Source organism: Eurypyga helias, unplaced genomic scaffold (assembly GCF_000690775.1).
Source record: "Eurypyga helias isolate BGI_N326 unplaced genomic scaffold, ASM69077v1 scaffold18434, whole genome shotgun sequence".
NCBI lineage: Eukaryota > Metazoa > Chordata > Aves > Eurypygiformes > Eurypygidae > Eurypyga > Eurypyga helias.
In genome coordinates this window covers 156,213-182,027 of record NW_010247039.1, presented here as the reverse complement: position 1 = coordinate 182,027, position 25,815 = coordinate 156,213, and the positions used below count along the sequence as shown (strand labels likewise).

The 25,815-nt window shown below is 41.2% G+C and overlaps 1 protein-coding gene across 1 annotated transcript in view; it reads left to right on the top strand.

The window, feature by feature from the left end:
- The window catches only part of LOC104508864 (breast carcinoma-amplified sequence 3-like), a gene marked incomplete at its 5' end in the record, with an annotated part of 38,109 nt that extends 21,116 nt beyond the window's left edge, over window positions 1-16,993 (top strand). The window contains 4 exons of the mRNA XM_010150620.1: window positions 10,674-10,774; window positions 14,337-14,533; window positions 15,835-15,932; window positions 16,986-16,993. Of these exons, the coding sequence (XP_010148922.1) occupies window positions 10,674-10,774; window positions 14,337-14,533; window positions 15,835-15,932; window positions 16,986-16,993 (404 nt within the window). The remainder of the gene's footprint in view (window positions 1-10,673; window positions 10,775-14,336; window positions 14,534-15,834; window positions 15,933-16,985) is intronic.
- Between the last annotated feature and the right edge of the window lie 8,822 nt (window positions 16,994-25,815).

Genomic DNA, 25,815 nt, shown 5'->3' with positions numbered 1-25,815 from the left:
ACTTAACTCATGTTTCCTTTGTCTGACTTCTTTGCCTTCCATTTTTTTTGTGTTTGGATGAATACAGATGTGTGCCTGGTACACAGTGGAATCGCAGTGAAAATAGGTAATTCTGCAGAACAGCAGAAAGTCTTAGATCCTCCTTTCACACTTAGTTCCTTTCTTCCTCACCTGTCCTCTTTGAATTCAGTTTTTCATTGCACTGGAGGAATGCACTGTAGCTGAGATGTCTGAAACATGGACAATTAACACATTAATGAAAAAAACCTTTGAAATCGGAACCCAAACTGCCCAAAAAAGGTATCGAATAAAATGAGATACGGTATCTCTCCTCTGGCTCTGGAAAGGGCACCTTCACATTCCAGGCAAGAGTTTTGGCTCATCAGGACCAATTCTGTGGAGACAACCTGCAGTTGTCAGAAGCAGGCCAGTGACAAGAATTAATATATTAACTGGTATGCAGTGCTCTTTGACAAATTGCTTACTAAATACATCAAAATTGATTGGACATTCTGTGTTTAAATTGACAAATGACTGCATTAGGGAAAGGAGGGAAATCCATTAATTACAGCTGCCCTCAACCATAGGAAATGTAATCGTATAAATATAGATTTTGTTAAAACAAAAGTCTCTACTTTACTATAGTGTTGCTGGTAAGTGTACTTGCACCTCTTTGCTATTAAACCTCCAATAGGAGGTTTTGAAGACAGATCTTTGCAATTGGCTTTTAAATAATCAAAGACCATTTCTGTTGTGTTAAAAGGAATGATGCACTGTTTCTTTATCCCACTCTGACCGCTTCTGGAAATTGTTTCTCTCTCAGAAAAATGGACATGTAGCCGAGGCTTCTACTGTCTCATTATTTGTTTATTCTAAATGCAATGTAATTCATATTCCACGATGTTAGAATTCTAACCAGTACTCTGCATTCCGTTCTTTGTTCCTGTACTGGTCTCCCAGTAATACTTGCAGGGCTGTTACTTATTTCTGGGTAAGAATTTGCACTTGAGTTAGGCCTGAAGATATAATCAGTTTTATAGACTTCGTTAAAGGATTCTTGAAAAGATTAAGGTCTGTATTTATAGCTGCCTTTGACTTTTGGCTGTTACAACAGATTTTTATTTCTGGACCAACTGTTGTACATACCGTGCTTTTTACTGAAAATGGCTTTCATAAGAAGTCAAACTTAGTAACTACTCATTGTCTTCAAAGGGAGGGGGTTAGCCTGTCCTCACTGTTTGTTTGGGCTAAATGATAACACAATTTATACAGATAATCTCTGTAACTCTGACATCATGTTTGCCCTTCCTGCTCCCTGTAATGAAAACTTATGCACCCTGAGCAAGACTTCTGTCTCTAAGCAACATTGCAGATCTTTATGGCCTATTTTATATTCCTTTCATACATTCCATTGATGGAAATAAAAATTCCATACTCGGAGCTAGTGAATGCTGTGGAGAGCAGGACTGGGAGTAAGAGAGGAAAGTGTATTAAATAACTGTGAATATGTGCTATGAAGACATAAACTCTGAAAAACAAGCTACGATGCATGTAATCATAGCCGAACTGCTGCCATACGAGTTACGCCGAGCAGACACAGTAAGGAGTGCGGTCACTCTGCTCTGCGAGCCGCCTTCTGTGCCAACGCAGCGTGATGGTCGTCTGGTAATAGGCTAATGAGCTGGGACTGATAATCATATTTAGAGTTCTACCACTTCTCAGCCTTCTACCTCTGTTTTTCTTCTTGCAGACTTTTGCACGTGCATATTTAATAGTGTATACCTTCTCTGTTGCTAATAGGAAAGGGTATAGGTTATGGTGCGTACTCCACTGTGTACATAACCAGCGTGTGCACTATGTACTGTGGGGCAAGAGGCTTGCTATGTGCGTGTTCAGTGTCTATCACAACGGAGCTCGAGTTCAAATAATAACTCTGATCCAAACCAGAGCCAACAGTTCCGCGATTGCGTAGTTATGAGGTGCTCAAAGCCTTTTTGCCCTGTTTCTGTGACATCTCTGCACGGCCGCGGTCCGGTGCGAGTTTGGAGGAGTTTCAGCAGTTGGTGCTCTCAGCTGCCCATTACTGTGTCTGCTGGGTGTTGCTGGTTCTACAGCAGCACTGGTAGCACTTGAGAGCGAAGTTGGCCAGTTTAACGTAATCCGCCGATGGAGGCTATCCAAACAAAGCTCTCTGACCTTACCCTGAAGGGGGTGAAGCCCACTTGAGTTGGTATGAGCTGCTGTGCTGTGAAGCCTGGAGAGGAGTTGGAACAGGCAGTAGTGTGGGAGGTTGACATTTTAAAGTGCCATCGTTTTTGTCTCCTGGTCTTATGGATGTTACCCAAGCTACTAGCCTTTCGTGTCGCTGCAGGTGTGCACCACAGATGAGGGCCTTGCCACAGGGTTGTGTTGGTTGAGGGTTGCAGGCTTAAAACTGCAGGGAAGTACAGGCCGATTGTGAAAAGTTGGAGTGCTGGAAGCCGGCACCGCAGCGTGATGGGCAGGGAGGCAGGCGGGAGGCCGCTTCATCGGTGCTGAGCGGATGTCAAACCAGCCTTCTGGTACGCTGGGCGAGTGCCTGATCACCAGAGGTGCTACATTCCGATGGTTCTGCCAGGGTTTTCCCTCCTGTTCTCCGCAGGAGTACGGCAGCTAACCTCTTGGTAGTTGTTAGCACGGGGCCTTCATGGTAGAAAACTGCGTGTTGTTCTTTTGGTGTTTTGTGCAGAGCCAGCGTGCGGCTGAGATTTCGTGTCCTCGCTTGGGTACATGTGTTTCACTTTATTATCCAGATGGGACAGGTTTCTTAAGATTTCTAGATTCTCAGTTTGCCATTATTACTCTTTCTACTTGAACTTGCCTCTAGCTAGTGTGTCATTTTCACGAAATTCTACTTTTTTATTGCCATATAATAAAAGAATGCAACATACTTTCAGAAAGAGCTTCCTGGGTCTCCACATCAGTAGTTTCAAAGGAGTTGTGCAAGTGTTCTTTAAAAATCCGGATCCTTGGGGAATAATTTGGAGTTCTTTTAAATTTTGACGAGGACTTCTCTATGCAGAGAAGTAAATTTCAGCATTTCAGAGAATTAATTCTCAAGTGTTTATCTGGACTTGGGTATTCTCTTCAAATATTACATGAAAATATGAGTGTATATATGAAAATATAAGTAATACAGGTAAAACAAGTTGTAGAAGTATTCTGGCAATTTAAAAATATTTCATAATTGGATTTTTTTACTGTGTTTAAAGCTGTAGCAGATCTTCTATATATTTTGTATATATATTTACATGTTTTTTTATGGCTGCAGTAAAGGAATTTCAAGTCAAACTGATTCCAAGCATGCATTTCTCTTACAGAATTGTTCCGTGCATTTGGGGCTTGCTGGCAGTAGTCACAAATGGTGAAAATGGAATTTTCAGGTTTGCTTCTTACACGTGGAGGCGTAACAGATTGCAAGCTAATCTGGATCACCTTCCCATTCCAGAAAAGATGTTTCTAATGAAATTATAGTTCATGGTCTTTTTTTAAAGGAAAGCTCAGTTTCCCCAAAAACTGTAACCTGCACTTCCTGCTCCCTACAGGAAACAGGATTAAGTGGTAAAGGGAAGCAAATTTAATTTCTGACTGAGGATAGGGCTGATTGGGGTGCATAGGAACAGGGCAGGAGTCATTTCATGGAAGTGCTGCATCATGTGTATGAGAAGTGGAGTAAATCGTGCTGCATGCTTCAGCCATAATTGGTGTTAGTGAAATAATACGGATGGGGTGGATAAAAATTAACTCTGTAAGGTGCAGTGGATGCTGCCAGCGCATGTTAAGTTTTTGATGGGCATATACACCTGGGCATGGCCGCAGCTTCATCAGATTACTGAGTACTTGCCCATCTTAATCCATATTTTATAAACTAAATGCTGGAAACAGCACTGCGTATAGGAATTAAAATACTTTCAGATGTGTACAAACAACAATAATGAACAAGGGCACATGCTGAAACAGTTCTTTACTATTCTTACATGGTCATCTGGAACTTCTTAGAGAGGGGTCCATCAACACGAAGGGGTCAGTTTTCAAAGCAGTGTACAGGGATTTAGCCGCGCGACTCCTATTGACGTTAATGGGAGTCAAACGGGTAAATCCCCACGCACCGCTTTGAAAATTTACTACTAAGCCTCTTGACTTCTCACTACATACTTTGATTGTAACAGTAATCCATGGTTAACATAATTTTCCCGACAATAATGTCAAACATACTTTTGAAGTCAGTGAATTATAGAAATAGTTACCTCTTCCATAATTCTTTAAAGATGGCCATCAGATGGATTTCACCATAGGTTCGTGCAGTTGAAATTATTCTTGAACTCAGGAAAGTATATATATGTTGTCCTTTGGTACAGAACAGATAGTCTGAGCATTTAAAGTGTAGAACTGACTCAAGATACTCCATACGATGAGTAATACCAGGTTCTAGCGCCGCTCAGCTTTGAATGCTCATTGTACTTGACTGGTTTCCTATGGGATCTTTAGAAAGGGAAACTGGAGTAAGCACAGTGAATGTACACCAGTCTTGCTGTGCAACCAGGAGTGAGGGTGAAGCCTCAACACCTAATCAGCACCTTTTAGGGGAAAAAAAAAAATGCCAGGCTATTGACTGTCAGATCAGTGTGAAGTAAGGAGCAAGTAAAGCAGCCATCACAGCTGGGAAAATCTGAAGAGAGTTCATATCCTGATTACAGACCTACCTATTCCTTCAAGATTAAAGTGCTGCTGCAGAGCATGGATGGTCTATAAAGCACCTAATAAACTGTGGGCAGTATACAGATGATGAATGAATAAATCTGTAAGTCAGTTGGTGGTGTGAAATAACCATTAGGCTGGCTAAACTCAGAGTTTACAGGGGGTTTTAAGCTTAATTTTATGATGTTTATGCATACAAGAATCTCAGAAAGTCTTAATGGGAAAAAAATGAGTGGGGAGAAGTTTGGGGTAAAAGAGGATATTTTAATATTCATGGCATGCTCCTGCAGAAGTTTACAAGCTGAAAAATGTATTAAAACCAGAACTTTGTGGAGTAACATACAGCCATGAGTAAAAATACATAGGGCATATCACCAAAGCACAAACAGTTGATTTTGAACATGGCTGTAAGCGTTCTGTCTGCACTGAAAATCTGGTCTTCACTGTCAAGCTGGAGCAGGGGTAGGGCCAGCAGGCACAGGAAGATTTAGGAACATGCATGCAGTCAAACTGGCTAAGCCGTTGTTGGAATTGAACTACGTGGCAGATCTGACTGTGGGGTACCGAAACCAACCTCTCAGGGAAGTGAGATCACATCTGTGAGATGGGAGAAAGGTGAACCTCTTGAATTGGGAGTGGCAGCATGTAGACCTAAACCAGAACTGTCACATTCTGCTTGTCATGGCTAACACGACGTAACTAATGCACCAGTAGTTCCAGAAGTAGCATGAAGTAAATCACTCAAATGGCAAAGCTGAATTCTAAGAGAAGCACTCCTGAAGCTTGTTGACAAGCATGTGATTACCTCAGGTCTCTCAACCACCTATGATCACATTAGATCTAACTTAGGAACCACAGGAGAAGCATCAAAATCAGATGTTAGTGTGGGATTCGTGTGAAACCAGGGAGCACACTACTTTTTTCTGCATACCTGTTTGCCAAGGAAATCACTAGAGGCTGCACGTGGACACAGGGTAGTCTTCAGCCTTACTGCATTAGTTAAGAGCACCTTGTTTCTGTTTCTACTAGATTTTAGAACCTTATTTCAACTTACGAGTTTTGTGTACTCAGTAGAAATAGAGGAAAGCTCTCTGGGTGTCTGCAGGCCTGCGTACGGCAGGCAGCACAGAACAAATAGTCTTTACAGTCTGCAAATGCCTTTGCTCTTAATTTGGACAAACATACAGCCCTTAGAGAAGAGCACATTGGGACTTTCATATAAAACTCTTAATTAAATTGAATTGTGTAAAGCTTATTTATATAAATGAGAAAATTAAAACCTTTTGGTTCAAGAAGTACACAAAACTAAGTAAAACTAATGATTTATTGTTTGCAAATTAAAGCCATAAGTGTGCACACTACAATTGAGCTGTGATGTTTCTTTGTTCCAACACTTCTACGCTGCTGAAAGATGACAATTTATAATCTTTGAATGAATAAAGATTTGTCTTAGGTCTGGCTATTTATTGTATAATTAGCCCATCTATGAACAAAGCCACTGTTTGTTAATTCCAATATTCGTCAAGCATGTGTACCTCTCTGGGTCTTGCTCACGTGTCAGGAATGCTTATGCAAACTATTTGAGGTTAATATAAATTGTTTGTTTTCTTTATTTGTCACTAAATAATCATGGAAAAGTTTCAAACCAATGGTGTTTTTCCATACTTAAATCATTGAGCTGTGTAAATCAGGTCCTGGGGTTCCAGAGGAATATCAGTTCAGCTCTTTTTCAGCCTTTGGTTTGGCTCATGTTGGAACTTTTGTCTCCACAGTCACTTCTGTGCATTTTTTTGCTGGCACTAACTATTGCCACATAAATGACTAAATTGGTAATGTGTTTTTTTCAGACCCTTGCCTTTAATAATCTTTCTTCAGTGTAGGAGTAAGATTAATCCTGTAAGTGCAGAAAAGGGGGTCAGTAAACTTTAAAAATTTCCCTTAGATTATGGGTAGGCACCTGCACCTTCGATTTTGAGGGTAGAAAATGAGATTACAGTGTTCCAAGTCATGAAAGAAGTTGAAGAACAACAGTTTTCACTAAGATTCTGTTTTTCCTTAATTCAATGTGGAGTGGTTCAGTAGAGCTAGTCAGGATGGAGGGACAGGAATATATTCCAGCTTGAGAGTTGATGCAGATCACATTTCACTTGAAGGAGGACAGAGATTAAAGGTGCTACTGTTAATTTTAAGCAGCTCAAAGGTTGTGGGTTTTTTTTTGCTTGTTCCCAAATATTTATGGCAAACCTGATTTTACTGTAGGTAGAACTCTGGTTTTTAAAAAGTGACCTTGAGTACTTGCTGATGGAGTTTTTTGCATTTGTAAGCGTACACAGAAGTTGTACTTTCTGATTCCCACCTTAGGTATTTAATGAACACTAATTTTCTTTGTACTTTCTCACTCCTGGTGTAATTGTGCACATTTCTGGATGTTTGCCTATTTCTAGATTAAACAGACTCAGTTGCATTCTGATATTTGATATGTGCTTGTTCCAGATGTTGGTGTAAGAATAGCGAAAAGTTAGGAATTGGCATAGCTCAGACACAAAGCATGGGATCTATTATTTTGGGAAGGTACACCTGCAATTGCCAGTAAAATATCTCTGTGCAAGAAGGGACCACTTGCTCCTTGCCTAGGTGTGTGTGTGCCATTCCTGACTAGAGAAATTACAGGAGTGCTAGAAAAAGCACTACTTGCTACAAATCTTTTGAATAATTTGGATTTTTATTATTTGCTACTCTGCATTATAGTGAAATTCTGCGGAACTCGAAAAAACTGCGTTCCAGCCTAAGAATAGCTTCACTGGTGTGTAAGAGGCTGCCATAATTTCCAGCGTAAATTCAGATTTTCAAAAAATTAAGCTGAAAGATAAAAGATTAGTTTCAAGCTCAGATTCCAGGAAATGTCCCTCTGGGTTTAAATTAATCTCCTCGTGGAGCTCAAGACCAATGCGAGAGGTGTGTGTGACCCACAAACAGGAATCGGGTTTGTGTTTTCCGAACATGTTTATTCCTATAACTTTACGGCCACTTTTAACTTGAAAAACTGACCGTATGCATACCTGTAAGAAGCAGTGCAGCGATGGCAGATCTCCAGGAAGGATCACTTGTCTCGGAATCTCCCAGAACAGTGCATGCTCCCACGAGGGGCAGTGGGAGTAGAGCTTACGTTGCCCACGGTACGGCTGGGAGCATCCTTATGGGATCCCGCTATCCAAACCAGACTCTCTTTAAATGCCTGCTGTTGTGATAGGTGTGGTACATAAATGCTGTTTTATTAAATAACAAAATAAATTACTGCGGTTTGACCTCGGCTGAGGCTTTATCACTCTTGCCCCGCTGGTGAACTCTAAGGCAGAGCTTTTCCGTGGAATTCAGCATGTCGTCACGTTGTGGTAGAAAGAGTTAACGCTGCGCTCTGGAGCTGCGCCGAGACGTGCGTTATCGCAAGACCTGTGCAATGCTGTGCTTCCCCGGGAAAAGGCAGTACGGCGTGGGACCAGAACTCCTCTTAAATCTGAACGTCTTCTTCACTGTAAAGCCTCCTTGAATCCCCAGGGAAATGTAAGAGTATTACACGAGGGAGGAATAGGGTGACAAAGCAGGGTGGATGCTGCTCCCTGGGCTCAGTTTTTGCAGCTAGTCCCTGCAGAGCAGCTTCCCCAATCTTGACAGCTCTAGTAGTTTCCCCTGGGGTAGAAAGAACAAAAAAAAAAACCCAAACCAAAGAATTCGGAACAGTCCATAAAGTTTCTGTTGGTCTGAAAGCAAAAACATCTGCTGGAGTCATGAACAGTTTGTTAGCGGAGTTCAGTAACAGGAAAGCCTGCAGATGATCAGCTGTGCCCTCAGAAGCAGGCGTTGCTGCAGTCCGTGCAATTTATTGTAGGGGAGGCAGGAGAGATGGGGGAGATTAGGGCAACAGCTAAACGTGTCAAAATAATGGGTTTGTTTCATCGGCCTCAAATATAAACTTTGCTGGTAAAGAAGTGTGGGCATTATGGTTTCATACTGAGATACTCAGAGTGAGTCCGCGGTGTTTAATCCAGGACGGAATGTGTGTTTGCTTACTACGGGTTTGATAGGGGCCAGACAGGCGCATCCGTAAGTCATTGCATTAGGTCTGTCACGGTTGTAATGAAGCAGATGAATGGAGTTTCTATATTCTCTTGAAAACTGGTGAACACATAATGCTGAAACAACATCTGTGGTTGCTGAGGTGTGTATGTGCACAGACGTGCAGGCACAAATTGTATTGATTTCGGTGAATATGGCAGATGCGTAGTATCTCGGGGGGAAAACTTGACGCTTCGTAAGACTGTGTCCTAATGTATATAGCACTTTAAATAATTCTTCACAAAGTTAGGCCCTGCACTGAATTTGGTGTATTGCAGGTTTCAGAATAAGGACAGGCAGCGATGCAGAGGTGTTAGAAATGGCTCCGTAGCCGAGGTTGGGTTCAGATACCCCCTTACACAAGCGGGATGAAAATCCCTTTATTTCATACAGTGTACAGATTTATGAAAACCCTGTGCTGTTTATGTTATAGAGGCGCCGTTCTGTATTTATGGTTACAATTGTGTCTGCTTTGCCATTATAAACTCCTATTATTAGGGGTTTACAACACGGCTGTAAAGATTTGTAGTGGATGGGAACGTGACAAATAAAGGTCAACCCTGCAATAATACAGTTTTTTAAAATCAATTTTAAAAACTTTGAGTCATTTTTAGATTATGTGAATAGGAAAATATTGGTTCTAATTTTAGGATTGTCTGGTATCTTAATGCTATAGCATAAAACTCTCTTGTTTTACCAAAGTCAAAAACAACATTGTTGTAATTGCTTCTCTTAATTTGCTTTTGTGGTGTCTGCTCTTCCCTCAAAGTGTGGGTATGGTTTCTTGGTACTGAATCCAGGCCTCAAGGAGGTACAGGGCAATGAAAAACACCACCTGTCTTATTGTGTGAGGTGCTCACTTGCCTTTTGCTTTTTCTAAATTCTTTCAGCTTTCTCAGAAGTGAAGTTTTAGTTAGAGCAGTACAATGCTACTGCTGTAGAAAGTGAGGTGGCTAGATTGGAAGCTTTGCTAACATGTTTAAATGACCCAAGGACCAGAAATCATAAAATACTGATCTTTATGATAATGAGTCTCCGATTGTCTCTCTTTTTTGTTGTAGCATTTCAAGACTAAATGGTGATTTTCCCCAGCGTAGCATGTAGATATGGTAATCATTTTGAAAGAGGGTTTGGATGTCATGCAGTCTACAGAGCTGAAGAACTTGCATTTTTCTGTTGTAGTGAGTCCATATGAAGATGAATGAGAGAAGTGAATAGGGGAATAAAATTAACTTAGTTTTGCTCTGCAAATTGAAGTTATTTTTTTGTACCAGTCTTTTGAAAACAGTAGCGATTTCGGTATTTAAGCAGTTATAGTAATGTAAGATTTTCATGGTGCTGTCAAGAAAGGGTTTGCTGATGAGCACTGTGTACAGATCTGGTGCTGAGTCAAGTAAAAAATTTACCCAGCCTCATATCTCTGGTAGCAGTGACTGGAAGCAGGTGCTCCAGCATTGGGAGTTTGGAGGTTATGGGATTGGAGGTTTTCTCCGGACTGTTGTGCTTAATAGCCATCGATGAATTTGTCCCTCAGCTTGAACTAATACATCTTTCTAGATATCACTCATAGCTGAAAGAAGTGTTTTTCTTGTATGTCCAAAATTGTTATATAGTGTTACTACAGTGCAGTGCAGCAGTTTGAATACAGAATATCTGGTATTTTGCAGTCCAGTGAAATAATCTCAGCACTTTCTACTCTCCCAACATATTGTCAGAGATTTAGGAATATATATATGTGCGTTGGTGTACTGATAACTGACTGAAAAAGCTTTTTTAAAAGCATTCAACAGTAAATCTGACATCAGTTTTCTGGTTACTTTCAGTGGTTCCACCCGGGAGCCCTGGACCGATCACTCGACATGAGTCGTACGACAGCCTAGCGTCTGACCACAGCGGGCAAGAGGATGAAGAGTGGCTTTCACAGGTATGCATATGGTCATTTTTTGGGGGAGTGAAACAGGAAGAGTATCCACTGGAAGTAAAATTCACCACTTTCCTCGGAAGGGAAGGTAAGCTTCCAGCAGGCCATGGGTATCACTGTGTGTACGACTGACTTTACTCCTGACTTAACAAGGCATGAATTCGATGGTCTTTGTACAAACTACACAAGCTATGTTAAACCCCCTGTAAGGCCCCCGTCATTACTGGCACAAGTCACATCCTTGCCAAGTCCAGGATGAAGTAGAAAGTTTAAGTTGGCAGCAGAAAGTTGCCTCTCTGCCTTTTTCTCCTGACATGGTTCTTGTCAGACATGGATAAAGGAAGTTGGCTTAGCAAAATGATGCCTTTTCAGTTGTGACCTCTGCTATACTTACTGCATTTTAACAGAAAAATGTTAGATTAACTGGTTTACTCCCTTCTTTTTCTGGTTATCAGTTGCTGCATTTCCTACTGATAATTCCTTTGAGTTATGGCTAGATACAAATACTGTAGTGCTTTCAAATGATTCTGCTTGATGCAATATTTTTATATGAGGTTAAATCTTTCTAGTTTTATCCATTCTTCCTTACTTTTCGTCAGTGAATCTTTTCTTTAAGAACTCAGTACACGCTTGACTATTTGGCTCAAAACATAACTTCAGTTTAAGAATGTAGGTCATGAATAATACACTGAGAATTAGGTCCTGTTAGAAATAACAGGTTACAGTTAAATAAATGAAAAATTACAAATGCTGTGCAATTACAGGGTACCTGGTACGTAGAATTCATCCTGACAAATCAGGCGGGTTTCCTTTGACTTAAGAACAATGTTGTGATGGGAGCGATGCATTAAATGTGTTGCTGGGGTGTATGGCAGAAATAGGAAATATTCCTGGATGTGATTTGTTTCTCCCACTGGTGAATAAATCATACACAACATTTTCCTAATCTATTCATGTGAATCCACTTACCTGGCCTAAGTTTTCAGATGTGGCTGTACATTGATATATCTTACTTACTTATGCTGTTCCTAATTTGTTTAAAGCATAAAGAGGGTGAAACTACCTTACCAGTGTAGTCAACAGGAATTCTGTCACTGAGCTCATCGGGGCCAAGATGTCACCTATCCTCTCCAGAGCTGCTTGGATAGGTCTTTGCATCTTATTTTACTGTTCTGGTGACTTTCTGGTGTAGGAGGAAAAAGAGAGTAAGGTAACCCTACATTACAAGGGCTGGTTTATTACTAAACCTTAGAAGTTAGAAAATGTCAAAGGAACTTAAGACTGCTTGGACTTCATAACATCTATCCCTCTAGAAGAGTAAATATATTTATAAGGGTAAAAAAAAATCCCAAGTGATGTCACAGAACACAGAAAATTGAGGGAACACTTCCGGAATGTTTAATTTCTGCTAAGTGAAAAGAGAGGTGATAGCTCTTTTGAGCATGAAGATGCTAGCGTTCTCTAAGCAAGCCACTTTAGATTAAGCCTAAAGTGCAAGTATGTTTTTCAAAATTAAAGTGTTGTTATCAACAGTAACAGCATGCAGTGAAAAAACACTGCCCTTCACTTCAACTTTTCAATTAGAACAGTGGGTAATTTGTGCTGTCAGTGTGAAGTAGATACAATATGTTTGTCCTACACACAACAGGAGAGTGAATAGGAACATCTGGCCGTAGCCTCAGTAAAATTGCAAAGGCATCTGTTTACCTCTCGGCTCTGTGACACTGATGGTTTCAAGCTTAAAATATACAGATTACTTTATCTGTGGCCTAATTTACACTGCTACACGAAAGCTACTTGCCTCAGAAATGTCTACAGTCAAACTGAGTTAGGCAAAGATGGAAATAGTGTGAAATAGGCTGTGCATTGTCGTCTTACGTTAGCAGAGAGCTTGGAGCAGCATTATCCGTTGTTTAAATTTGCTTCTTAAAGGGTTAAGAATCGCTACTAGTATACAGCTGTCATACATAAACTAAAATATATGTTCATGGATTCCCTAAATTGCACTTTTGCTGTGAAGTTGATCATTGTTTTAGCAGAAATGGATAGGAATTTAATAGTTTATTTTTGTCATCTTAACAGTAAGGGTGCACTAGCACTTAGTATTTTCATTTCAAATTTCTTTTATTTTTAAAATTGTATTACAGAAGACTTATGCTCTGTTTACCTTTTCATTTACAAGGCCAAATTTTCCTGATCGTATGTTTCCAACAACATTACCATCTTAAATTTCCATGGTTGTTTGCATTCCTATAGTTGGGTTATTTAAGTGTGTGCCACAATTGATACTCATCATGTTTATAGTTATCAGCACGAAAAGACATTTTTAAAGTATTTTGGATGCTTCATTTACTGAAATAACTTACTTTTCAGAAGTTCATGTCTAGGCTCTCACTGGGAGCTTATACCTAGAAAAAAATCTGAATATTTGAAGTTGTTTTAGACACACCAACTGTATTCTCTGTGCCTTTTGGCAGTAAGCATGGAACTGTGAAGCTTCTGTGGCTGTGTGTATCTACACATAAAGATACATACAGCTACATCTCTCATATACACGTATCATATCACACACACATCGTTCATTGCAAGCAAATGCCCTTACATTTGATTTAATTGTTGGAATTTTGGTTAAATTAATATCCGTGTCTCGCTGTCCCTCCCAAGTCCATGTGTTGCACATGCATGTTTATATTACATCTGCAGGGCACTGACCGTGAGCTGGGCTGTTCAGCGTCTCGCAGCGTGCTTCACATTGCTCTCTGGTACAAATCTTGTTGCTTCCCAGCAAGATGGTCTCTGCCAGCCATCTCCTCAGACATGCCAACAGTAATTATGAGCCTGATTTGAAATACAGTTCACACCCCATACATGTGAAGCAGCACTGTTTAACGTGTGAACTTTTAGAAAGCAGCCGTAACAAAGCTGTAACAGCTTGCTTGTAAAAAGTGCATCCCTTGCCCTGGTCAGGATTGAGGTTATCCATGGGAGGTAGACGTTCGGTTCCTCTTGCCTACTCCATGTAGATGCAGTCGGAAATGTGTTCCTGTTTGTTACACCACGGGGTAGGTTTTTAATGTCCGAATTATAGTGTGTGTTCCATTATGGCAAGGGGAGGAATGAAACAGAATCAGGTGAAGTGGATGCCCCATCCCTGGAAGTGTCCAAGGCCAGGCTGGATGAGGCTTGGAGCAACCTGGTCTAGTGGAAAGTGTCCCTGCCCATGGCAGGGGGTTGGAACTAGATGGGCTTTAAGATCCCTTCCAACCCAAACTGTTCTGTGATTCTATGATGTGATAGCCAGGGTGGAGCATTGGTCTCCAGTTTAAGAACCGGGGTGCAGTGTCCTCAAGCTGGTGATTCAGGGGCTTTCAAGAAGCTCTTGGCTTTGGCTTAGAGCATCACCCTCTAGCCAAAGACATTCTGAATTTTCCCTTGTTCAGCATTCCTCCAAACTGATGGTACAAAACACTCTCTTAGCCTGAGAACAGCAGGATTCTGGGTGTTCAGTGTATTGAAGGAACCATTCAGTACATCACAGTTTAAGCATTTCCCTGTCTTCCTACAGGTCGAAATAGTGACTCACACTGGGCCTCATCGACGCCTATGGATGGGCCCACAGTTCCAGTTCAAAACCATCCACCCCTCCGGCCAAACTACAGTCATTTCATCCAGTTCTTCAGTGCTGCAGTCGCATGGTCCAAGCGATACCCCACAGCCTCTTCTGGACTTCGATACAGATGATCTTGATCTCAACAGTCTCAGGTAAAAATAAAATCAATTCCCAAGCTATTTCACATTTGTGGTGTGAATAACTTGCCTCATGCTTAAATGAGGCCACCTCTGTAGAATGTGTGAAAGTTTTCATCAAGCTTGTCCAGATGAAAGTCTTGGAAGAGCATGTGACTTGACAACAGTAAAGATTCATCCAGGCCAAGCAGCTTAGGTTCCTTTCTGCTGCCCCTTCTGGGTAAATGACAGTGAAAGACGGTACAAAGTCCGGTGGCCTTGCTCAGCATCATCTTGGCTTTCACGGTCTCTGCGTTGCTTAATAAATACGTTTTCTCAGGCATGAGTGGGGGCTTTATGCCATAGATTTAGATTCTGACCGTGAAACTGTGTGTTGGAACAGTAAGTGAACTTCTGGAATGTTTTTCCCTTCCCAGGGTTGTGGTTTTTTTTTTTCTTTTCCTCCTTCCTTTGCTTCCTTCCTTGCCATTCTTTTTCATGTATTTGATACTTTTGGACATTGGCTGATTTGGAACTGGGGGCAGGGAGTGGACCAAAGGAAGGAAGGAGAGCAAAGGTAAATGTGGGTTTCTATTTACTGGTAGCCAGTGTTTTTGTAGAAGGGCTTTATGCACCATGTGTTTCTGTGTCCTGTCTCGAGATTTAATGAGTTTCCATGCTTCTGACTCTGCATGTGATTTGAAGTCCAAAGTTCTGTGGTATGGACTTGGACTGTTTAGGACTCTGAAATGCTTATGAGTAAAACAAGAGAGATGGATAATATGACTAATCCCATTAAAACTGAGCAGATTGTCCTTGGACTGAAAATACATGGTTTTGAAATGTGTGATTTCTCCTTGCATGTAATTACTCACACAAGCAAGGCTATAGCTGTCAAATATATTACTTTTTGGTGTATATATGTATACACAGGCAGGAAGGAAGCAGAAATTTTTAAAAAGTTAATATAGATCTGTGTCACAAAATGAATAGACAATTACAAATGTGTTTTTCTCCTAAACTGACAAAGAAAGTGCTGCTGTTCAGGAGGGCGATAGAAGCATTTTAACCAGTTTGGGCAGCGTGAGCTTTTTCCTTTGAGGCTTTCTGAGAGCTCAGGTCTGAGGCATAGTTTGGCGACACTCACTTTGTGTTGAGTTTTAATCTGTCTCTGGATGGATTATCCAGCTCTTGGCTCCACAAAGCAAAGGAAAACAAAAGTGTTCAGTAGTTGGTTGATTTAAAAACAAATAGTTGCTTAGTTGGTTCAGGTGATTTGGGTTTGTGGTTTAATCACAACCCTCATGAGCTGGTGCTAACTTTAACTTATTGTTTAGGATTCAGCCTGTTCGTTCAGAACCTGTTAGCATGCCGGGGTCATCACGTCCAGTTGCTGATCGCAGAGGAGTTTCAACAGTGATTGATGCTACCTCAGGTAGAAACATGTTGATTTCCTGTTTTCTTCGATATCATGGCATTCATCAATCTTGTCTATTTCTGTCTGTTAACATGTTTACTAACCATTGCCATATACTTAAAAGGATATCATGATTTTCAGCTGCACAGTAGGGTAAGTGCTGACTTATACAAATACTTCCTGAAAGCTGCTATAATTATGACCTTTTTTCCTTTTACCACTCAAATCTGAAGTCACAGCGTTGTCATAAGACAGGAGCACAATATTTACGTTAAGTTTAACATGAGCTACAGAATGCTAAAAGCTGCCTAAACTAAAAAGCAGAACATTTGCAAATACTAATGCTGAAGTGCTTTTATTAATGAATGCCTAAAGCACAGAATATTACAGTTCCATCTCATTTGTAAAATAGCTTTCATTGAAGGGTAATCATAAACATAATTGATTTTTGTGAACAGTCAAGACAACAGGATAGTTTATCTAATGTTTGTGTAATAGGCACATTTTCACTACTCTGCTCTAAAAGAGCGTGTAAATTTAATGCTACAGTGGTTATGTTAATATCAACATAGTAATATAGGTACTATAAAGTTTTCTTTTTTTCCCAGTGGTGGGGTGTATTCTGTATAAAGAAACAAGGGCAGCAGAGCTTTACGTTCTAGTACAGCTGTATAGCGTCTGAAGGGTCCACACAGCAGGATTTTGTCAAATAAAATCTCTCACAAGTAGAGTTATTAAACACACAGCATTAGTCAAACAGTCAAGTCAGAGAGGATTTTAATCTTTAGCAATTTGAAAATCCCCAGAGACTGCTGATTGGATTGAGGTTAAACTGTAAAAAGAGACAGTAACACGTGCAGAAACTTGGTTTCTGAAGGTTGTTTTAAAGAGAGTTAAAATAAAAGCTCCTGTTCCAGACTCTGTTTGCTATTGACATAAATTCTGAGTCCAAGATACTGCATTTTTTGCCAAATTAATTTATTTGGGTATTACAGGATATTTCTGAGATATGTTTTTAACTGAGTTCAATAGCAGCTACATTAACTTTGTCGTCATAAATTCCTTTTTCAGATCTTTAAAACTGGTTAAATTAATTCATGTTGAGCTTAGACAAGCATCTGATGCTGGTTATTTAAAGGGAATTTTACTTGTTCTGCTACATGACAAAATAATTGTTTGATACAGAAGAAAACTTAAATACATCAGTTAGGATTTTTTGGAGTAGTTCTTCTATGCCTATTACCCCGGAAGGGTTACAAGCCTGAATCGTAGGAGTGCTTCTGCCTGTGCGTCTGACACGTCAGATTCGGAGCGATGAATGGCATAGCTGTTCTTCACTATCGAAGGGACTATGCCAGCTGAGAGAGATCTGGGTTATCAGGTGGGGGTTTTTCCCCTCTTGATTATAAACAGAGCAGCTCTATTACCTATAGCAGGGATGTATATTAATTCTGAAATACAACCATTCTGTAACCATAAGGCATTCAAAAACTGTGCTATTCCATCTACAATACAACAAACCACATAAGACTGTACCTCTTCTGTGCTAAACCACCTTTCCTGTAGTGTGGATGGGGCCTTAATATGAAACGGCTCATGTGAATGTGATGAAGCTCTGTCGGTAATGCCTTTAGCATGTGTGTCCATATTAAAATTGCCAAAGTCAATTGTGTGCATTGTTATGACACTGAAAATATATTTACTGTACAGCAGTGATTCAGTTTGGTTATAACACCTCATAAGTTTCTGATAAACAATACATGGATTTTGTTAGGGACATGCTGATAGCAGCATTTTATTTAACTTCACTGCCAGAGAGTTTGGATTTGAATTTATTTTTTATTTGGGGACTTTACCATCTATTTGCAGTTCTCATGTTGCCTGATCCTCGTCCTTTCCCATACAGAAATTACTGGTCCAAATTTAGGGTAGATATGCCAGGTTATATATGATGGTAGAGAGGTGTGAATTCTGCTACAGTGGAAAGGGGACAAAAGGAAAAAACATGCAGGTTTTTGAGACCTCATGATATTCTTGTGACAGAGCCCAGCAAAGGGCAGAAGAGTATTTTATGCTTACTTTCTTTTCTTCTCACTTTTGAGATGTGCCCAAAATTGCATTAAGATTAGCTCTGAATCTAAAGATTTTATTTTAAATGCCGTTCATGTACATTTTTTGTGTTATAGTCCGCTACTGCAAGTATTCTCATTTCCTGCTATTACCAAAGCAGGCCCTAAATGGCTTACATTCCTTATGGAAAACAAATTTATTTGAAAATAGGTTTTTAAGTTTGAAGGATTTTTTAAGTAGGTCATAAACTTTTACTACCTAAGCTGAACCAGGAAGTGATTCTTCAGTGAGGACCCATGCATTGGAGTCTGTTGCACTTTATGAAGATGCTTATCTGGCTGTTTGATTGCCTGTTGCTTAGAGATACCACCAGCGTGGCGCCTCTTCTTATCTAACTCCATCACTTGTTCTTCCTATCAGAAGATTTCAAGTACATGTTTATCGTCTTCCATTATTCTTCTCCCATTCTTGATAGCCGCCTTCTTTCTCCCTCGCTGGTGACAACTCTGTTGCTGCATTTAGTAAGAAATCTGGGTAATTTTTAATAATGATTTCCACAAGTCTGTAAAACTGTGGTATGCTAACGACAATATTGTCTCACAAGGGTATTTGAAAAAATCTTAGTTTAAAAAGTATGAAACTCTAATACACGGTAATCACTCGTGAAAATTTCCAATGGCATTTTCAAGGTGAGTATTTGTAAAGATTACTTGGCTAAAGCAAAAAAATGTGTATTTCAGTATGGTTATCTCAACTAAAAGTTCTGCTAAGATATTCTTCTTTGATATTTTGTGGTGTTTTTTTTTAAACTGAATCTTTAAGAAAAGTTTGCAAAAATATAGTCACCTAAAGCTACTGGACATTCGTCCCTCAGTGCACACATTTTAGTCATACGCATCATAGAGAGAATATACCCTCAGGCACTGTAATTCCAGATGCTATTCCAGATTGGCAGTTGGAAATGTTAAAGGGGCAACACTGAGTTTAAAGCTTTATAAAGCAGGAAGTCTTTAATAATAGTGCAGCAAAAGAAACGCTCGTGTCCACAGAGTACGTGCACACTGTGTGTAGCAAGCAGGCGTGTGTGCTCGCCTGTCTGTGCGCCCATCCTTTCCAAAGAAGTGCTGAGGCTATCGGCTGGTTGCGTTGGGTTTAACAAAGGTGGGGTAAGTCTCAGTAAGTCAGAGTAAGTTTGAGACTTTATTAGACACCGGCGATGGGAGAGAAACCTTCGAAGTGCCCTGTCTGCAGGAGATGCTGCAGCTGAAGGTCACACTCTTTACACAACGAGAACAACCAAACCTGAGACAGAAATCTGTGGCGCAGTTAAAAAAAGTAGTTCTTGCAGAAATGAGCTGGCTGTGTTTCAGCAGACCACGCTGCAGGCATGATTTGAAATCTTTACATTACCTGTATACATGGAATGCTGTTCCTTTCTTTGACATGGCTACCTTTAGATAGGGGTTTTGGCTCTCGGAGATCTACAGCATGATGGAGACTTATCTAGAAAGTACAAGCCTAGGCTACACATGTAGTGGAATATTTGCAGGCACCTTTCTGAATTGTTACGCTATAACCTGTGGATGACTGATGCATGTCATGTGTGTTACATACCCGACAATCAAACTGGATAGAACTCTACTACTAATAAATAATGCAGAAGTTAAAGGGTGTAGGAAGGTTAAGGTATCTGTATGGAACAATAACTCTGAACTTTCAGAAATAGAGAAACCTCTAGAGAAAGGATTTTGCAGCAGTTCCTGATCACAGCAGAGTTGGCTGCACAGCTGCCTCGAGTCTGTCAGGGCCAGCGTTTCCCTCGCTCTGTAACAAAGGTGTTGAAGGGCTCAGGTACTCAGGTACGCTCAGTCGTAGCTGTTAATTCAATCCTGCTCAGTTAAAAAAGGGTGTGCGTCCGTGTGTTTATGAAAAGCCTTGCTCATTGCCTCATGCAAAGAGGGTTTTGACACTTGTCCATCAGCCAGATCGTGATTTTGTTGCGTTGTCAGCAGGGTAGGAAAGTGTTGGCAAGGAAGTTGCCTGATCTCTGTTTCGCATCAGCCTTTCCCTTCCCAACTTGGAGATCTCCATTTCTTTCTTGCTTAGGACAAAGACAGAAGTTGGAGTGGGAAGGATTTTAATGAGTAAAATGAAATTGTGGAAGAAATAGATCCTGAGCATTTATTTTCTCTTTGATTGTGGAGCAGGGGGAACCCTTATGCTCATTTCTAAAGCCTGGCATGTGCTGTGCTTCTTAGGGATGCGCGCATCATTTTTTGATGAAGATTGTTTATTACTCTTGTATGAAACTGACAGCACTGAGCTCTCTTCTGGTTACTTCAGTCAATGCCCACTTAAAATTGGCTTGTAATTTAGTGCTTCCCTTTCTTTTGTGTGCGACTGGCAGGTCATGGACGGATAGCTTCTTGCCTGCACAGGGTTTAATGAGCAGAGGAATTGCCTTGGGTTTTGTAGGGGAGGGAGGTTGCCTCCCCTCCCTCCCCTCTGCCCCGAAGGATCTCTCCTTGTTCATCACCACACCTGTGAGATAGGGACCATGGGACAAATTTTTACTATCCAGCAATGCTCTCACTTGGAATTTAATAAACACTTCTGCTGTCACACCTTAAACCATCTGAGCTCTTTTCTGTTGTATGTGCAATCAAATATTTATTCCCAAATGCTGTACACCAGAAAGTGCTGCCTTGGAGTAGCGGAGATCAGTTATTCAGGTAGTAAAGATGTGTGAATGCAGCTGGCAGATGAAGTCACCAACATTATGAATTCCCAGGCTGTCCTTACTGCCACAGGCAATAACTGACAGGCCTGAGCGGTCGCTGGTTTCCCGTTACGGGCGCTGGTAGGGCCTGGGGAGTCCTGGCGTCACGGATACTTGAGCTGCCCTGCTTGAGTGGAGCTGGCCAGCGCTGGAGGGTCCTTGTTGCAGAGAGATCTAATCAATATGGTCTGGAGTCCTTGACCTGAACCTGTAATTACCTGGATGATATAAAGGTAGTTTGTTGTTGCAGATAGAGATTGCACTCAGATCCTCCGAATATAATGCTGAGCTTTAAAGCCAGGGAAGAGATTTGGCCTTTGGTCTATTCTTCACAGCAACTGAGGGGTTTTAATAATGGTCATAAAACAAGCCGTTCTTAGAGGGCATCACTTGTTTAGTAACAGCAAAACCATGTACCCAGCACGGCTTGTTTTGTCATTTGAATGAGTTTAAGTTGTGGTCTTTCCTGGAATAACTTCTGAGCGAATTCTGTTCATATGATATTTACTTTAAACACTTACTGTATCACCTGTTTGAAAAGCCTTTTATGTATTATTCCTAGAATAGTGATGGAGTGTGGGGTATACTCAGGGTCTTTTTGTTTTCTCAGTAGCACCCACTTGCTTGTGCACATACTCTCTCCACCCTGTTCATCTCTCTTGCTAGATGTGTGTGCGTACGTGAGCTGCATAATACAAAATTCTCATACTTAGAATTTTTTCAACTTGATTTATTTCATCTAATTTGAGAAAATGTTATCTGATGATTTTTGAAGAGAGCCTTAAGACAGAACTGACTTCAACAGGCTCCAAGATGCCAATGCAGTATACATGATTACATCTAGAAACAGCTATGCCCTATAGACTGTGGGGATGTGAAGAGAAATTAAAATGACCTGACACTAGTGACTGGGCACTTGCTGCTGGATCATTGCCTGGCTTGGGAAAAGACTCAGCTGCAGGGATACATGGAGTAGCATTAATGTCTTGAATCACTGGTGGGTGTTTTCTGTAGGCAGGCGAAGTATACTGGAGAGGAAGGGCATGGGAACAGTGACTGAAAGGCAGCAGAATCGTTACATACTGATTAATTTTTGCCTCCCCGTGATGGGTGCGGGTGGGTTGGTCTGTTAGTTCTTGAGATGGGAACTCAGGCTGCTCAGCATGATGTTGTGATGTGGAGTAACTGCTACCCTGCTAGTGACGCAGGAGACTCTTATTCCTCATCCCAATTTGCCCTTGTTTCCTGAGGAGGCTTGTACTAATGGAAGCAATTCGTCACTTCTAAGATGGTTGTGCCTTGAAACCTAAGTGTCCGTCAGCTAAAAGAGCAAAAGGTGTGGTATACAAGTTAGTTTCACAGACACAAGTGAAAATCAAAAATCAGCAATTTCTGGACACTGCCGTGTTAGGTGGAATTTGACTTTAAGCAACTTAATTACTCAAGGTGCTTAATCCCCCAAAGGCTGATCTCCTTGTTCATCATGCTAATGTGATTTTGGATAGTTCACAGAGATCTTTGACAAACCAGAAACCCAGCAATTTCCATGTTGATGTCATAGCTAGATGAAAGCATAACTGTGACTTCGCCAACATAACGACCAAATACAAGGTAATGGGGTTTTTCTTTATATATGAAGCTAAGTTGCAGTGAGGCCCCCGGCGGCCACGTTAATGGTCATTGGTGCTGTCCTATGCTGCTCACAGACAGTTGTTCTCGTGTCACACAACCCACTTGACGCATGTACCAGCGGTCCATTAATGCAGACGGTGGCGTGTCTTCTTGCTGAAGTGTTACACGCTAATTTTCAGTTGGGGAAGCCACCTTCAGTTCATATAATGATTTGTAAGGTGAAAAATAGCAGTGTGCTACATCATGGTCTGGTCCGAGCCTATAAACGCCTTCTCTTTCTTTGTGGGGAAAAAAAAATCCAGGAAGTACAATAGGTATTTTGTGTATCAGTACCTAACACGAACTCATTCTGAGTGCAAGAATGCTGTATATACCCCTTAATTGTCTTTCATTAACAGTTGTTGCTAATGTTCCACTCAGGCAGCTTTAAAGTTCCAAATAAGTGGAAAGTGTTGATTCTAATCATCTCTGACACCACAGTCTTCTACGGAACAACACATGAGCTGAGATTCCCGATGGGCTCCTGTAGGATACAATATTTATTATAGCTTGAGATCTAAGAGCTCCTAGCTACTGTTAAACTGAAGAGATTCAGAAACCTTGGTGTCTGTGCTTATGTTTTTAGAGATTGCACTGAAGTAACACCCCGTACAGTATTTGCAAAGAAGTGTGCTTGTTGACATTTCTGCTCTTTTTATGCAGTGCTTAAAGAGATCATTTTACAAATTTTGATATTTTTATAACTTGTAATATATTCCAAACTCATCTATATATATATGAATATGTATATTCATATATATTCTATATGTATTAGAATATGCAATTATAATAATATGCAATTATAATATATTCTAAGCTCTGGACTGTTTGAAATGTTCTTTAAGCAGTGTTAGATGTGCAGGTTGAAAGAAGAGTGTTTGGACATCCAACTGCGCATGAATTTTAGTGTCAGTGTTGTTTCAGGGAAAGCTTTCGCTTAGAAACAATTTTGCAGTTTATAACAGACACATTCTTATTTAATGATTTCACTGAATTAGGTTTGCTCACTGTTCTCCATGTTTGCTTTGAAAAACCTCTAAATATGCTTCACTGTTTCTTCTTCTGAGTCTGTCTCCCCCACTTTTGGCTGTAGTGTCTGTCAGATGCTAGGTTTTTAAACAGCAGGATTGCTTGCTGGTTCTGGTCCTCTTGAGATCATCCAACTTGTCATGCCGTGCTTTCAGGAGCTGTTCCAGAACATCAGCCCTTGTCCTCAGGGCTCTGCGGACTCTTCCTTTTGTCTTTCAGCTTCCTCCTGCCTGTAGAATACCCAGAGGCTTGATGTCCATGTCCCTAGAGCAACCACGTGAATGCTATAGGTTGTGCTGGCCCCCTTGAGCCAACCTCCTTACAGCAGTTACATCTGTAGGTGTAAAACTGAGCGTGAGGCAGTCTCCAAAAATGTTTTTCGGGCTTGGTTTTTCAAGGACAGTTGGAAGTGATGCAGCAGCTGCTACGATGTCTCCTAGTTTCACGGCGAATCCTAGTGTTCTTTATTCCCCTTTTAGATGGCACAAATAGCTTAAAAAATTAAGTATGGTGGCTTGTTTGTAATTCTGGCTTTTTTCCAAGTATAATAGTTAATTCCGACACTGCACACAAAGGAGAAACTGAGGAAGGAGTTGGTCAGGTGCTGGTTTGCTGCGCAGCCGTGGAGCTCTCAGCTGTGCAGCCTGCGGGTTGGCCACTGGTATCCTACCAGAAATTACTTCCAATATGAACCTCTAATTTATCCTCACTTGTATTTCCTCATACAACACATAAAACATTGCTCTGTGGATAATACTTTACTGTGTAATAATGAAAGGCTTGACAGTAATCAACATTTCCAGAGCCACAAAAACTTGTTCTTTTATAAGACACTACAAGCTTAATGTCTGATTTCTGAGTTCCGCTGCTCCAGCCTACTGCTCGTAGTGGAAAAGACCCAACACAAACTCTCCACACAGACGTATCTGGATCGATACTGAAATAGCTTTAAGCAAGAACATCAGGCTGCACGTGGTTTTTTCTTAACGTAATGTCAGCATATGCACCTATTTTCACCGTTGTTAATCCCAAACCAGCAGGTTTCAGCTATCATTCATTAGAGGGCAACATGGATGAGCGAGCAGAAGTGTGGGTTGTGGTATGTGCCCTACGAAACTGAGCTGTTTGGCATGATAAATTTAAGCCAGGCATTTGTTGTATTTTAAGGTGGAGTTTAATATTTTGAGGGTGTTATAATCAGCTTCTTCACCCTGTCTTCTCCTTGCTGAAGTAAAGTTCTTCTCTGCTGGAAATAAATATTTATATCTAAGTTGAAATATAGTCTGTTGGTACTTACTTGTATATATTTTATTGCCTCAATGACTTAAGGCATAAAAAAACAGTTGGAAAATATTTTGGTTTTCTTAATTATCCAATACTGTGAAATACCCATCACCTTGTGGTCCTCTCGCCTCCTCCCCCTGCCTTGGACTGCATCCCTGGCATCATCCCAGCCAGTTTTTAATAGTGCTTTATCTGCTGCTTGCACTGCTTTTGGCTTTCGCTTTTTACTAGAAGCGAGGCTAAGACTGGGTGCCGGTTACTGCTCTGGCTGTGGGTGGAGTGCTGCGGAAAGCCAAAGCAGCCGCTGCAGCGGGCAGCCAGCACGGGGGTGAGCTGGGAAGGGGAGCGCGAGGGGACAGTAGCCCCTCTTTGTCACCGTCCTCCTCCTCGGGCAGTTCTCATGTGCGAGTACCGAGTCGCTGGCCATGCCTCCAGCTGTGGGGGCTCTGGAAATGGGGTATCTCCTACAGCCTGGGATGCTGGGGACAGCCTGCCTGGGGCTTGCCTCCTTCCAGGAAGAACACAGTCTTAAAGGGAGCACGTAAAGCCAAGTGCTTCGCCTCCATAAACCTTCTGGTGCTATTCCCCTTGTAAAGGTGAAAACAAGCAGGTCACAGTCAGTAAATGACGGAAAGCAGACTTGGGATTATTCACATCATTAGCACAGGATTTCTGCAGATAAGAGAAGTGGTATATGAGCCTCTTGCCCTGAGGCTGGCTGTCGTTTACTGCGCAGGGCGCGGTCCTTTAAAACAGAGCAGGAACGGGGAAAAGAAGAAGGTGGTAATATCACTAACATATGGGTTTCGCTGGAGTTTGGCCACAGATTTAAGGCCTCGGAGTGGATTCCTGGGGCCTTCGTATGCTATCCCAAAACCAACACGAAAGCCTTTCCAAATATATTTTATAAGCTCTGTGATTGTATTAGTCCTATCAAAAATCCCATGTCCCCAGGTCAGGTGGGGTGCAGGCCCTCCTCTTCTGAAATCCCAGGCCTGCCAAGTCTCTCTTGCCTAATATTTCCCTCCAGCAACAGCGGGCAACCATTTGTGCCTCTTGCGCCGGCTG